Source organism: Neomonachus schauinslandi, chromosome X (genome assembly GCF_002201575.2).
Source record: "Neomonachus schauinslandi chromosome X, ASM220157v2, whole genome shotgun sequence".
In the NCBI taxonomy this organism is placed as follows: Eukaryota; Metazoa; Chordata; class Mammalia; order Carnivora; family Phocidae; genus Neomonachus; species Neomonachus schauinslandi.
The window spans coordinates 35875401-35890460 of NC_058419.1; the positions used below are offsets into that span (position 1 = coordinate 35875401).

Genomic DNA, 15060 nt, shown 5'->3' on the forward strand with positions numbered 1-15060 from the left:
CCCAAAAATTCCCCAGAATTACTGAATGCCATTTTAAAACAATCAGTAATTTAAAAAAAGTTATCTTGTTCAAATTTATTTTGTGCCCACACCTGGAATTCTGCATATATTTGTAATGATTATCCTTCACTAAATACAGAGTAGAGCTGGAGAAGATTTAGAAAGGGCAAGCTGGGGAGATTATTGGTTTATATGGGTGAATGCATGAGGGCCCACTATCTTTAAATCAAATTTATAACACTGACCTTAAAAAGGTGTGGTGAGTACTAAATGCCAGAAATGGATATTCCATTTTTTAGTAATGTGAACTTAGTGAGTATCACTAACAAATTAAAGCACTCACAGGGCCTGGCATAAAGTAGGCATTCACCAACTATTAGTTCTCTTTCTTTAGGTGCACACAAAACTAGACTTTATGCTCAAAGGGATGAGTCTTCCATTCATAGGGAAAACTGAAAATCTACATGGTTCTCTACTGGGTTACTATGAAGCAAATGGGATTGGTGGAATACAGTCACAACTAGGCTTATCACTTAACTGGACCAATAAGAGAACTAGTGCCATGTTAGATATGTACTAGAAATCAGTATGCAGGAAGCAGGTTCAAGTAAACTCAAGAGTCAAAACCAATACCAGGAAGTAATATGGATAATTTAGTGCATTAATTCTCAAAGTTATAGTGGCAAACAATGACTGGACAGCATAGTCTAGGTACCAAGATCTTTCTACTGACTCTACTAAATAATGTAACTCACTTCTGGGACTTTTGTTTTTAAAATGTGGACAGTGAATCTTGCATGAAGATGATATTGAGGACCCATGACACTATACTCCCTTGAAGGTTTTTCCATTCTCTTGGCCAAGTGAGACCTAAGCTTCATAGGGAGGCAATAAAACATACCCACCAATGTAGAAGGCTTTACAGATATGACTTAAACTCCCAGAGCTCTCCCAAGGGTGTTAGATTTTGCCAAGACGCTGGTATATCCTAAATGCTCTACTTTGTTTCAGGGATGACTATTGTGGTCATAGGCTAGATGATGCTGGGTGGAAAAGATCTTCCAGAGTCCAGAAAAGGGTGATATCTGTTTTACCATCCTGGATAGAGGTAAAGGCAGTGACGGCATGGGTCCTATGTGCTACCATTTGGACAGAATAGAGGTGGTGAAAGTTAGGACAATTACACACTCCTCCCTCTTTAAAGGTGCTTGTCAGAGGCTCATGTCTATAGTCATGTGTCATGTCTTCATCCATGACGGTATATTCTAATGGTTAGACTGAACTGTGTAGTATTATAAGAAGTAATTACTTATGGCAGATACCATGGTTCTGGGTGTGAACGGAGGTAAGTGCAGGAATTAAAAAACATTGACCTTTCAGAATTTTATTACAGCTGTAGACAAATGAGAGACATAAAAAAAGGAGGATGACTGTTGATGTAAGATTCCCAGGGAGGCCAATCTTGAGTGGACTCACTATGGTTCACACTGTGGTACTGACTTTGCATTGTGAGAATCTTATTTTTTTTTTCCAGTGCACTCAGCAGTGATTAGGATCTGGAGGATTGACACTATTAAAACCCACAAAAAACTGATGTATAAGCCAAAACCAATTTATTTATTTATAATGAGAATTAACTGCTAAACAGGCTAGAATACTCATGTCAGCTGATTAGCAAATTTTCTCCCCATAACAAAGTTTATATGGGAACATAATTACAATCAGATTACTTCTTAACACATAGGATCTCAGCAAGGGGAGTTAGGTGAATAACACAAATTGGGATGGCCTGGTGCTTCCATCCCACTGTATATAGACCTGCCAAATCATGTTGGTCAACATCCCCTCTCTGAGTCTAGAGATTATCAATTCCCTATGCCTCTTTAATTGCCCCCTTTTCTAGACTCCCTAAAGAACATTCTCTTGTTAACAATTCCTTCTTCAGACTTATCATAAAATGATTAGATCTTATCTTGCTGGATGGCATCAATCATGTAGCAGATCTGCCTCCCAAAAACTACAATCTTGTTTGGACTTGGGGACTCCCCAAGTCTTTGTAGTTGCAGACTACATGATCAAGTAGGTTACATCTCATCGGTTCTCAGTAGACTTTAATTAGCTTCACTCTCAGAGAAGTTCACTTTGGTGTAAGTTCTGAGAAAAACATCTGTGTAACTCTCTTTATGTTAAATAATGAGTTCATTCTAGTTGAAATGGATGGTGTCATTATAACAAAATTTTTAAGTGGTAAACAAAATGGTTGCTAGCTAGTAGACAGTAAAGCATTATCCCAGTATCCTATTCCTATGCTCAGTATGATTGTTGGATTGTATCACATAGAGCACAAGAATTCCTTGACTGGGAATTCCTCAACAAGGAGCTTCTAGAAATGGGAGGTTTTATAGCCCAGAATTAATTATCTGTTCTGAGAGGCTATGAAATCTGAAGATTTCTTGGAGAAGAAGGTGATGTTGTTGCAGAGAGAAGGTCCAAACAGGAAATAAGGTGATGCATCTCTGTGGGAGAGCATACAATAAATTGTGTCCCTAAGGTAAGGAAAGATTGGTGATGAAGCCAACTGAATGCCCCCATCAGCATTCCAAGACCATACTAGGGTCAGTAAGGAAAGTGTTTGGAGGCTACTGGGTTACTCTTTTGTTACAGAATTGGGGGTGCTAGATCAGGATACCTCCAGGTAATCCCAGAGACACTTAAAGTTCAAATAGATCTACTTGTTAGAGGCTTTCATACAATCCCAGTACCACAGTGGGAATTTCTTGGCACAATTGGAATATGAGCATTCAGGTCTCCTTGTTATGAGAGCATATGGAGAAAGGTGGATGTATAGCAAGCTGTTGATAAAGGAGACCCCTTGTGAATGCAAATAAAGATTGGCACAGTGGTTAGCGAGGCACTGATGGGAAAAACGATCTATTTGTTAGTGCTACAGGATGAAAATGGTAAGGTCCTAGGTAGGTTTAAGTACTGTCAAAGTTAGCATAATTCTCTAGGAACAAGGCCAAAGTACAATGACACTTCATGTTCTGAGAGGTCTTGATGGCTGCTAGGGAATATGGAATTACTGATCTTTCTTCAGGAAATCAGTTATGGGGACATACATCAGCACCAAGAAGCAGGGAACAGAGGACTGATTATTATTAGCAAGCATCAACTGTCACTGGATATCCTTAACATTTTAGAAAATTGTGTCTCTCCAGCATGGCACTACTTTTTTTCAGAAGCATTAGGAATCCATACCCAGAGCTGATGTTTGTGCCTGTGTGCCAAGAGCACAACACAAGCAATCAAACCCCACTTCTTGAGATTTATTTATCAATGGTGTTGATGTCCATGCCCCAGGATTTGTCAGATGGGATGGTTCAGAAAGTTGTCTGCCATTATTTGCTTTTCAAGATTCTCAACTAGATGAGGTCAGGTGGTCCATAATGGTATAGAGCTCAACATCAATGGTAGTGATCCTAAATGGTGATCACACTGAGGCCTCTGGAGTCAGAAACTACTACAGAGCCTGACCGTAAGTCTTCAGTAGAGATTTATTTAACCAGGTTCCCTTACCTGCCAGGTAAGGCAGGAGTATATGCTGTAGACATAATAATTATGATGAAGACTCCTTCCCCAACTTTCATTAATATTTATCAGAGGTCATTATCCTAGACCATTTTGACTTGGCCATTATACATGCTATAACCTAAAGTAAGTTGTTGTAGGAAGAGGAGAGTAACCTGGAATTAGTCGGGCTTGGTTAAAAACATGTATGTGCCTGAAGGGCTAGTTCTCAAGGAAGTGGACCAACAATTCCAATCAGAGTCTTTAAATGGCCATGCCATCTGGTTTGTCAATAGCTAAGAGATCCAGGTATTTTGTTTTGTTTTGTTTTGTTTTGTTTTGAGCAAGCAGAGGTCTTTAAATAGCAACAAAATACATAGCTGTATGGAACAGTAGTAGAGTTGTGTTTCCATGAAGATTGGTTTGTGTTGAAGCTGGACTCTAGTCAATAGGCAGAGCAGGTTCCAGCCTCCAGTAGAAAAATGTTGATAGGATATGGAATGCAATTAGGAATTCAACCAAGTGTTCTAAACCAACAGGGAACTATAATATAGACCAATAAGGGTGAGGGTGAAAGTCTTGGGCCTAATCTTAGGCACAGAAGATTTAGGCCAACAAACTCAACCCAGATCTCACCCATTGGAGGGAATGGTGTTCCCAGTGCACTTCCAGGGTTGTTTTCATTGGCTCAGATTGGCCAGAGTTTCACCTACAGTCTTTCAGTACTCTTGGGGAATTGGTTCCAATTGCAGAAAGTGCCTGTGAATTGTTTTCATCATTGTCAGGTTGGGTTTGATTTTGTGATAGGTCACCAAATGAACAAGATCTGGTTGTTTAAATTCCCAGAAGCACATGAGTTCATGACTGTCTATGAAGTGGTATCATAGTTCCTCACCTTTATTTTAAATGTTAATTCAGTATATAAATCTTTAAGGCTGGAGGTGAGAAGGATATAAGTTTACAAAGTGACCTCCTCTCTTACTGGTGAGTTGGGTTATTTATCCTTGCTGGGGCTCGAGAACGTTTGGCAAGGCAATCTCTTGTGAAGTGACCAGCCTGGCTGCAGTAGAGGCACAACTGAGCTTCTTGCTGGAGGGCTCGTTTGGCTGGGGTGAGAGGTGGCTGGCTTCCACGCAACTGTATAGGTTCTTCCTTGGGTGGCAGATCTGTGGGGCTGGAAAAGGCTTGGTGGTGGATCATGGAAGCCAACATTGGGAGCTGGGTCTCTGACTGAAGAAGCTCTGGCCTGTCACTATGTTTCTTGTCCAACTGAATACACTGAGTGATCAGGTCTGGAAGGTTGTCCATCATATCTGTGCCACTCACTTCATCCTGGATGGAGTCAGCTAGTCCTTCTTGGAAGTTATCACTCAGACTGGTTTCATTACAGCTCAGATTTTGAGCAAGGAGCTGGAAAGTAGAAGCATCCTGCTGAGAGGAGGAATTGTCCTTTTTGTTCAGAAGGTCTATTTCCTGTTTTGTAGGCTCACCAAATGATTGCTGGAACTCAAGAACAAAGTTCTCATATTGTTTCAGCAGAGTGCTCTGGTCAGGCCCAGATATGATTCCACAACTTTCCATCTGCTGAGATAAGTAGTCAAAAAAGAACTTGACTTGGACATCATCTGCAGGATTGGGGAACTTAAGAGTTGTCAACTGTGCAAGAAATCTTGAGAGATTAGCAGGGTCGTGGTGAAACTGAGAGAGATGTTCAAGTGAGCAGGGTACAGACATCATTGGGGTGGCCAGGGTAGTCATGACTTGGCCCCTCAGATCAGGACTCTCTTCAGTCAGATGCTGTATTTGTGGCTGCAGAATCAGATTCTCTGTCTGAAGGGAGGAATGCTCTACTTGCAAGGTAGGTGGTGAGTCTGTGTACTTCTCCATTGTATCTTCTGGAATCAAGTGAGACTAAGTAGAATTGAGTGCCAGTACTGGAAACCAATGGGCAGACAGTAGGGTTTCCACTGTTATCAGAGAGATAGTGTCATGAGCAAGTAGCCAAAACTGCTACCTATGAAGCAGTCACAAGAGAACCCTGAGAGCTGAATTGGAGAGATGCCAAAACTGTTGTCCACTATTCAATGTTGCCTCTTCTCATGGAGAATGCCAATGTTCTGCACATTCAGAAGAGATAAATTACCTTAGGACACATAGAGGATTTGGAATTAAGAAGACAAATACAAAAGTCACAGTAGATTTCTCTCCCCACTCCCTTTCCTTGTAATATAGGGGAAATTTGCCCTTGAACTAAGCCTTTGATTCTAAAATCTCTCTCTCTCTTTTTTTTTTATCGGAGAATCAAAGAATTTTACAACCCAAAGTGATCTTAGAGATTATCCAGGCCAAATTCATAATTTCATGAATGAGAAAACAGAGACCCAGAAAGGTAGATATTTGCCCACGTTCACACAACAACTTAATATCAGAGCTGGCATGCTCACCAGTACTGTTGTCAAAAATAGCACTTCCTCCAGGACCATAAATATGCTCATTCGTACATGGTACTTGAGCATGGCGACGGTTCATGCTCCTTTCTACTTAAAATGTAATCTGGGAGCAAGCACCATCAGCATCACCAGGGAGACTGTTAGAAATGCAAACTCAGGTCCCACCCCAAACCTACTGATTTAGTATTCCACTTAAACAGATTTGCCAGGTGATTCAAACGTGCACTGAAATTTGAGAAAAGCTTTTTTAGAGAGCATGCAGCCCTAATTGGAATAATCACTGGTTGGACTTGAACCTCAATGCCCCAATCCTAGCCTGCATTGCTGTAGTGATCTGATTACTGTGGTGGTAGTTAATCCATATTTTTCTAGATTCCTAGTCTTTATCTAAGGTCACATTTGGTTGTCATGGAGATGCTTAAGATACCACAGGCAAGATGAAAAGGTGAAGCTGGGAACTTAGTAAACAAGAACAGAATATTCTTAAAAGTATAAAGATCAAAATGTTTAGTAGTCATCCCTGCATTGATAACAAGAATAAAGGAACCTGTTAGAGTTAAAAAAACAAACCCAAAACATATGGCATATCAGTTGAACTATTCTGCAGTATAATTCCTCTCATTGCCCTTTCCTAGTGTAGCATACCATTTAATTGTATTTAAATTGGCCTCTAGTGGGCAAAAATGCGTATCATTGAATGTAAGACTTGATTCTCTAGGTTTTATTTGATGGCTCCTCCTCTCTGGACCTATGGAAGAGATTACTAGAAGATTGAAACTGTATAAGATTGGGGCCCAGAAACTTACCCAAACACTGGCATTAATCAGTTGGATGACATTAAAGAACTCATTTGGGCCTCAATTTCCTCTTTCATCTAATGAGGATAACTATCTTGTCCAGATAGGTGCCCTGAGTGGCAGAGAGATGCTCTCAAGATTGTTCCAGTGCAGCTAACAATATCATTGGTGAGGCTCTTTCCTCGTCACATATTGCCAAAGTAGGGAGATACTGTCATATTCTTTCTTCCTTCCTTTCCATATCCCACCTTTCTAGGCTACCTTTCTATTTTCCAGGTGCCCATCCATGAATTTATTTCTGCCAGTCCAGCTAGGTGTCATTGAAAGGTAAGATGTTGATTAATTAATGAGTTAATGATTGGCCTTTCTCAAGGCATTCACTTTTTCCTCAAACTTTAATGTCTGTAAGAAACAACTTGGTCCCAATCCCCAACAATTCCAATTCAATAGGTCTGGGGTGGATGCCAGGAATCTGTACTTTTAACAAACTGCCCAGAGGATTTCTGATGTTGGTGGTCCCTGTGATAAAGCCATCCAGATGAACCTCAAGGGAAAAAGCCATATTATAGCATCACAGAGAAGTAAGAATGGGGAAGGGGACATATTTGGAAGTAGGAGGCCCTCAAATGACATAGAATAATAGGTGGCATATACTTCTGCATAAAGTCCACAAAGAGCCCACACTGTTCTTCAAAACTGTTCTTCTTTCCCAGACAGTAGAGTGCAAGAGTTTAGCCTGTAGGTTCTAGAGTCAGAATGATCTGGGTCCAAATCTTGGCTTGGCCAAAAGTTGTGTGACTCTGGAAAATTACTTAAACTCTCCAAGAACCAGTTTCCAAACTTTAAAATGGAGGTGATTTTAATACCTTCCTCACAGTGTTGTTGTGAATATTAAATGGGATGAAAAGAGATTAGTACAGCTTCATTCAGATGGTCAGTGATTCATAAATGTTAGCTATCATTTTGCTAGGTCCATAGTATGTTATCTGTGTTTTAGAATTTAATTTTTAAAAAGTTTTTGAAAGGTAACACAGAGTATGTACTGTTTACTATATAACACTCCCAGTGGTTCCTGGGAAAATATCCCATAATTAAGCCATTAATTATTCAGGAAAAATGCAGGAAACAATGTCTGAATATTCATACTAAAAGAGACAAGGACTAAGTTCATGTCAGTTTAGGTCAGATTTGATATCAAATTAATGAAAAATAGCTTCTGTTATACAGAGCTCTTTGATTTCAGAATTGAAGATAAGGGGTATGGACCTCTCTACCAAATTCTTCTTTTGGTTGGAAAAGTGTGATTACAACTTTTCTTTCTTTGTTCCTGCCTTCTGCCCTTTCCCTCTACCCTCAGCAATTCCAGAATATCTGTAGAGGTCTCCTGTTTCTTTATAGAATTATATATTCCAGGTGGCAGAGCATTTAATTTTTCTAATTATGTAGCATTGGTGAAACACTTGCCAAAATTATAAGCATTTGTCCAAATGTAAATCACACAATGGCACTGTTGTCAATGGCAATTGCTTAATCTCTCAAAGAAAATCTATCTTGCCTTATCATTTTGGAAATTGCTCTCCTTTTAGAGGTCAATGACCTTCTATTAGATTGTCCCAGCAGATCCTGGGGTACAGAATGTCAGTCCGGAGGAGTTCCAGACCTCAGTCTTGGGGAGATAAAGCAGAGACTGAGCTGGAACCTCAAATGCACAGGTTTGGGGAATCAGACTAGTGAGCTTGGACCAGGTCTGACATAAAACTGCGTATGTTTAAGTTTTTCTTGATTGCCATGTGTTTCAGCTACAAAACAACAAGGCAAAAATAGGTTTAGTAAACTCTTAAAGGCCTTTTGGTGTTTGTGTTCAGTTTGACTCAAAGCCATGGTTGACAGTTTCCCTGCATGAAACTACTCCATGCTGGAGTCCCCTGAAACTCCATTTGGGGAAGGGCCTGAAGTACCTTGCTGCTTTATAAGTGAGCTTTATGACCTTACACTACTTTATTTCCAAGCTGTTCTTCACAACCCTTTGGAGAAGATTTCAACTACTGTCATCTAACTACCCAGAGCACTTGCATTTTTACTCTTGAGCAGCAGACATTCTAAGGGTAGCTGTGGCCATGAGAGATAAACTGAGACATAAACAACCCTCAAGAGGTAACCGCAGGGGCATACTGTTTAGATTTGTCTGGAGACTTGGGTATGATCCTAGCTCTGCCATAATCTAGACAGACAACCTTGGGCAAGTCACTTCCTCTATCTTGGCCAGTTTCTGTACCCGTACAAAGAAGGGAATGGGTTTCTCAAATTTTATCACATATAAGACATTCTGATTCAGGAAAGCTAAGAGGAGACCCAGAAATCTGAATTTTTTATAGGCATTCCAAGTGATTCTGTGGTAAGAGTCCTTCAGATTTTACCTTGGGAATATTGGGTAACTGACCACACAGAGCTCTGACATTTGTCAGAGGTTCTCAAGTTTCAGGGTATGTAAGAATCTCTTGGGAGTTTAACATGAAGTTTCAGGGTATGTAAGAATCTCTTGGGAGTTTAACATGCAGATTCTTGGGCTTCACCCCTTGACAGTGTAACTTAATGGGTCTGGGGTGGGACCAGATAATCTGCATTTTAATCAAGCTCTGCAAATGATGCTGATGCAGAAGTTTCTCTGATAACACTTGAGAAACTCTAGGTTGAATACTCTCAAAAGACTCTTTCTGCTTCAGCACTATCTACGTTTTTGAAAGTAGAAAATATTTGGCTCCTAAAGTAGCCCCTGAAGTGTGTGATATGTGGATTGCTTCCTTCCAAGGCTCTGCCTGAGGCTGTATGGTCATGTCTAAACAGGAGTCTGGTGCAGGCCTGGCTCAGGAATGTGAAAAGTAGCTGGCTTGGGGACAAGAGAGAGGGTCACAATTGAGCTGACCCTGCTCTCAAGCTTTATGGTTCCTATTGGGAGGTTTGCATTGCTCTGCTCTGCCTGTGAGTGAGGCAGAAAAGCTGTCCATATATCCCCATATTAGAGATTGAGCAGCAGCAGTCCAGCTGGGGTCCATCTGGCCACTGCTATGACTCAGACTTCATACCTTCCTTTAACCTTCAACCTTTCTTTTGGCTCAGCTGGCCCCATGGTCAAGCTGCTTAGGAAGTTAAATGTGTCATGAACACTCTCTACAAGTATTCTCTGGCAGTTTCCCAGTTGTCCTTTCTAATGTGCATAACGTCATTAAGTAGCCACACTTGTTCCATCAGCCTTCCTGCTCCATGCGCCTATTTAACATTCCTCCTAAGGTCGTATTTCCCTGTCTCCTCCTTCCCCTGCCTTCTCCCCCTTGCCTACTGTCTCTGCTGGCAGCCATATCAAATGCCTGAATGATCTTGCTCATTCACCAGCCAGAACCATGGCTGATAACATTGTCCCAGCAGTACATGACCCATTTGCACCATTCTTTTCTCTCAATCCAGCAAAGAAGAAGACCTGGAAGAAATGGGTGAGTTTTTATACGAAGGCAAAAATCTGGAGGCTGGGCAGAGGGCAAGATTGGCCACTGGGCAGGCATCATAACACAGTAACAGAGAATTATGAATAAAATATTATCAACATATAAAAGAGCATTGCATAGAGTCAAAGAAAAACCCCAAAGACAGACTCCATTTTGCCTCTTTACTATACTTGCCTACTTGGTTCAGCCCCTGAGGGGTACCAACATTATATGGGTGACGAAATGATGACTTCAGTGGAAGTAGCTGTGTTCTGGAGGTTTGCAAACTCCTGAAAATCAAGGGTGCTAGTACTTACAGCTCACAGGAGATGTTAAAACATACAGCAGATAAGCTCTGCAGCAGGATCGAGTTTTAGTCTCATTTCAATCCTGCAAGTGTTGAGGACATGGTAGGTCTCTGACACACTGGAAATGCAGAGGTTTGCATCTGTATTTGGTAAGAATGGAAAAGACAAGTTGTTTTTATCCAGTTATATCAGACATTGTGTGGGTCTTTGGGGTAATAACACTTATGATTTCTTGAGTGCCTAATTTATACCAGTTTATATACTCTGGTATTAGCTGTCTGGAACCTCATTTAAAAATATTCTGGGCCTGCAGCTGGCCTCACTGATAGAATGCAATGGAGAACTGTCAATGTCTGCCACAGACTGTGGAGGAATAAATGCAAAATGTTAAACATACATCTGCCACCTCTCTATCAGACCGCATAATCCTCTTAGCAGTCTTATGAAGCAGGTATAATGATTTGCATTTTACACATAAGGAAATCAAGCCCCTATCTCCACTTCCAAACATGTAATCATGCGCACTTCTGCTTTTAATCTCTCTCTCCCCTCATCTGAAAGCCCATTTCTTTCTTCTTCCTATGCCCAGCTCACATTCAGCCTTCTTGATGCAGCCTCCTCTGACTACTCAGAGGACCCTCACTAATATCTCCATTTCCTGAGATATGGAAGGACATGCGATTGTATGAGCCCCCTCCAGGAGGAAGCCTCTTTCCTTTGAATCCTCATAATACCTTGCACAGGGCTGGTCCCATAAGCTTTATATAAATCTGTGTTGATAGATAGGGCTAGGGGAAAGACAAACAAAAGAATCCCTACTAGTAGTCTGACATTAAAATTATGATAAGAAAAAGAAGACCTGGAATCTAGTCATGAAAATCTTGTCCAAACAGGAGGAAGTTGAATAAGCAAGCAGAGGCATAGAGTCTTCATAGAAGTGGCCAGGACTTGAGGGAAGGGCCAGCAGGCATTGGTATCACCAGTTCTTAGCTTTTCATTCCCCTATTTTCCCTTCTTCCTTAAGCCTCATACATCCAGTGATCTTGTTTTTTTGTAATCAAAAACAAATGATGGGGTCTGATAAAGACTTCTGTATTACTTCTAGGTTCAAGAGAGCATTGTGAGGTGAAATAGGTGATGGGGATTAAGGAGTGCACTTGTTGTGATGAGCGCTGGGTGATGTATAGAATTGTTGACTCGCTATATGGTACACCTGGAACTAATATAACATTTTATGTTAACTCTACTGGAATTAAAACTAAAAAATGAACACCTGTTTGGGGTGGTTTAGATTACTAAATATCACAGCTGTCACATAATACAGAAATAAAGCTGCCATTGGAGTTCTGAAACTGAAATTCAGAAATATACATACAACTTAAAAGTTAAAAAAAAGAAAGCAGTCTGAGGGGATGTTCTGTATAACTGAATGTGCTCTTTGCTACGTTTTACAAGAACAGTGCAATGAAATATTTCAAATTGGGACAATCTCAGTAAAGCTGGGTTGAGCTATTACCATACCCATCTAAGCACCATCTAATCAATATGTGAAGAGATTAAAAGAGCAACCAAAAAGGAATGATTAGTTTCCCTTCCCACTGAGCTTCACTGTCTATGTGTACAGAGATTCAAATGTCTTAAACACCATTTTAATATTCATTATTTCATTTAATCTTGACCACAGTTTTATCATTTTCTAGGCCAGAAAACCAAGGCACTGAGATATTAAGTCAAATCAAGGGCAAGGAGGAAGTGTGATACATGTATAACTGTCTCTGAAGGACTCATGAGGAATACTTGTTCTCAGGGACAAGGGAAGAACTAACTGAAGATGCATTTGGGAGGGTGGGGGTGGAGATGGGATGAGTGTCACCATAAAGTAAATTATGAGCTCCACATCATTGGAAAAATGTAAGCAGAGTTAGGATTACCACCTGGTGAGGACTTAGAGTGGGGACTCCAAGAATCAGATAAGAAGGCATCATAAGGATGATCTAGTCCTTTCAAAACTATAGATTCTATAACTTGCTTGAGGACACAGCTGAAATGTGGGTGATGACACTGACTGAGAGTTGTATGCAATCTAGAATCTGATCCTCAGATCCACAGCCAGCCTGACCGTAACCTATCTTGCTCATGTACCTGCAAGCCCCTATTCCTGGAGAGGACTCAGTGGCTAAGATACAGCAGGCCTTGTTTATCAGTTTGAGGGCTTAGCTTGGCTTCTCTGTCCATTCCCAATGCCCCATCATTTCAAACAGTATATGCTGTTTTGAGTAAACAATTAGGGGAAGAGTGGAAAAATTCTGATCTGCAGATCTCAAATAGTCATAAAATTAGCCCTTTAAATTTGAAATGAAAGGTCTTCTCCTGCATTCATGCTCCCTGTTGTCTCTTTCATCCTTAATTCATTAAGTGCAATTCACTTTGTGCTGAATACCACTTACAACTGATGAGCTGACAGAGTTTAGACCACTTAGATTTAAACTTTTTTTTTTTTTTGCCTTTTCAAGTGTGGTGTGTGTGCAAACTGTGGCCCTGTTCAAGATGGAGAAAACTTAATATAAGCAACTTAGTATATATCATGTTTTTCAATTATAAGAAGCCTTATCATAGTCACAGGTTAGAGAAAAGTTTCAACTTTAGAGATGAAGAATTTGAGGCTCAAGAAATGGAAAATGATTTGGGTCATGGTTATGACTCTCTTTGCTAAGTTCCAATTACAAACTCTTTCTTGTGACCCTTTCTTTCCCCTCCCAGGCTTGAGTGAGTAAATGAGCAATGCAGAGATTATAGAGTATAGTGCAGAAGCAACCTTTTAATGTCATTCAATAATTGGTAACATCCCACACATATGCAGAGCATTTTATGTGATCTAAGTATTCTCCAGTCTCACCATCATTCTGATAAACTATGAAGTAGGTAAGGTGTGTACTCAACACTCCCTCCAAAGGATAAAGAAAGAGTTGTCTAAGGACATACAACTGTTTAGTATTAGTTTGGACTAGAATCCTCAATTCTTGTTCATAACACTATGTCCTAGAAATAGTCTGAAGCAGTAGAAAAATGCACTCTGGAGTTAGACACAATTTACATTAAAATCCCAATCGATTTCAAAGCCAAAGCTATGAGACCTTGGGCAAGTTTTCACTCTGAGCCTCAGTTTCCCCATCTGTAAAATCTGTATTGCAAAGTAGCTGTGATGAGTTGAGATACTATATGTAAAGTTCCTTGTATCCAGCAGACATCGGTGATAGAAGCCACTGATACCATATTTTCTTCAGACACTGGAAGATTGAGTACCAAATATCCTCCTTACCAGCTCTAGTATCTATCTGGGGATTCTGGGGAAGGTGATTCTACCCAAGTCTCTTGGTGTGGAACAAGCAGCTTAAACTTAAGCTAGCTCACTTAGCATATAACCCACCTTAATGTTTCTTCTTTGTAACACTCATATCACTTGGAATTAATTATCATATGCCTGTTTTCCTTATTAGACTATGAACTAATCAAGATAAGAATCAACCAATTTTATTTCTGTGTCCCCAAGTCCTAGCATATTTCCTTACATATAGAGGTGCTCAGTAATTTTTTGCCAGATTTATAGTCTGCCCATGACAGCCATAGTTAAAACTAGATATTAGCAAAAGTGGTCTTACTGTTCCCCACTCCCTATGTATCTCTTCTATTATTTTTCTCTTCTGTGAGTGAAAAACCCAGCCCTGCTCCAATGTACCTCAGTATGTTTTTGTATTATAGATGCCTGAGTTAGCCAGATAGAAATATAGACAAAGACTTGTGTCAATGGGACTAATGCTCAGGAAGGCAATACGTGAGACCTGCACTTCAGTGACCTTAGCCAGAGCAGTGAGAAGCCTTAGAGATCCTTGAGAATGTACTTTGCTTGGAGGAATGGGTTGTTTCGTTTCTTAGAAGAGTTTCAGATTAGCTCAGGCCCTAGGTCAAGACAATTATCTGGTAAGCTTGGAAAGAAAACAAATGAGAAATAATCCAGACAAGAGTTGTTTAAAGATATGATATTTTCAACTACTCTCAAGTGAAGACAGGAGAATTACTTACCTCTTATGTGTTGTGCTCCAAACAGAATCAGGCTACAGTAGATTCTGGGGGATATAAAAAGACAAAGTGAGAAGAGGTGGGATTCTTTAACATCCCAAACAGCAGCAGTAACCCTAATTCTGTGCTTATTGCTAGAGTGCTCTATTTTCACTGGCTGACATTCTCCAACCCTTTTACACTGGGGCAGACACAGAGTGGTAGAGTTTTGGGCTCTGCCAGTTGAGAGCTGTGAAAGCTTAGGCAAATTAATCTCTTTGAGCTTCATTTTCTTTTCTTTTTTCTTTTGAGTTTCATTTTCTTTATCATAAGATGGGTTCAATAATATCTACCACAGAGGGCTATTCATTTATTCAGATAATAAATCTTAATTGAATGTCTA

The 15060-nt window shown here is 40.2% G+C and overlaps 1 protein-coding gene across 1 annotated transcript; it reads right to left on the bottom strand.

Annotated features, from left to right (window-relative positions):
* Positions 1-4545: 4545 nt before the first annotated feature.
* On the bottom strand, positions 4546-5454 carry RTL4 (retrotransposon Gag like 4). Its single transcript, XM_021686523.1, has one exon. It carries the CDS (start codon positions 5452-5454, stop codon positions 4546-4548), a length of 909 nt encoding a protein of 302 aa, XP_021542198.1.
* Between the last annotated feature and the right edge of the window lie 9606 nt (positions 5455-15060).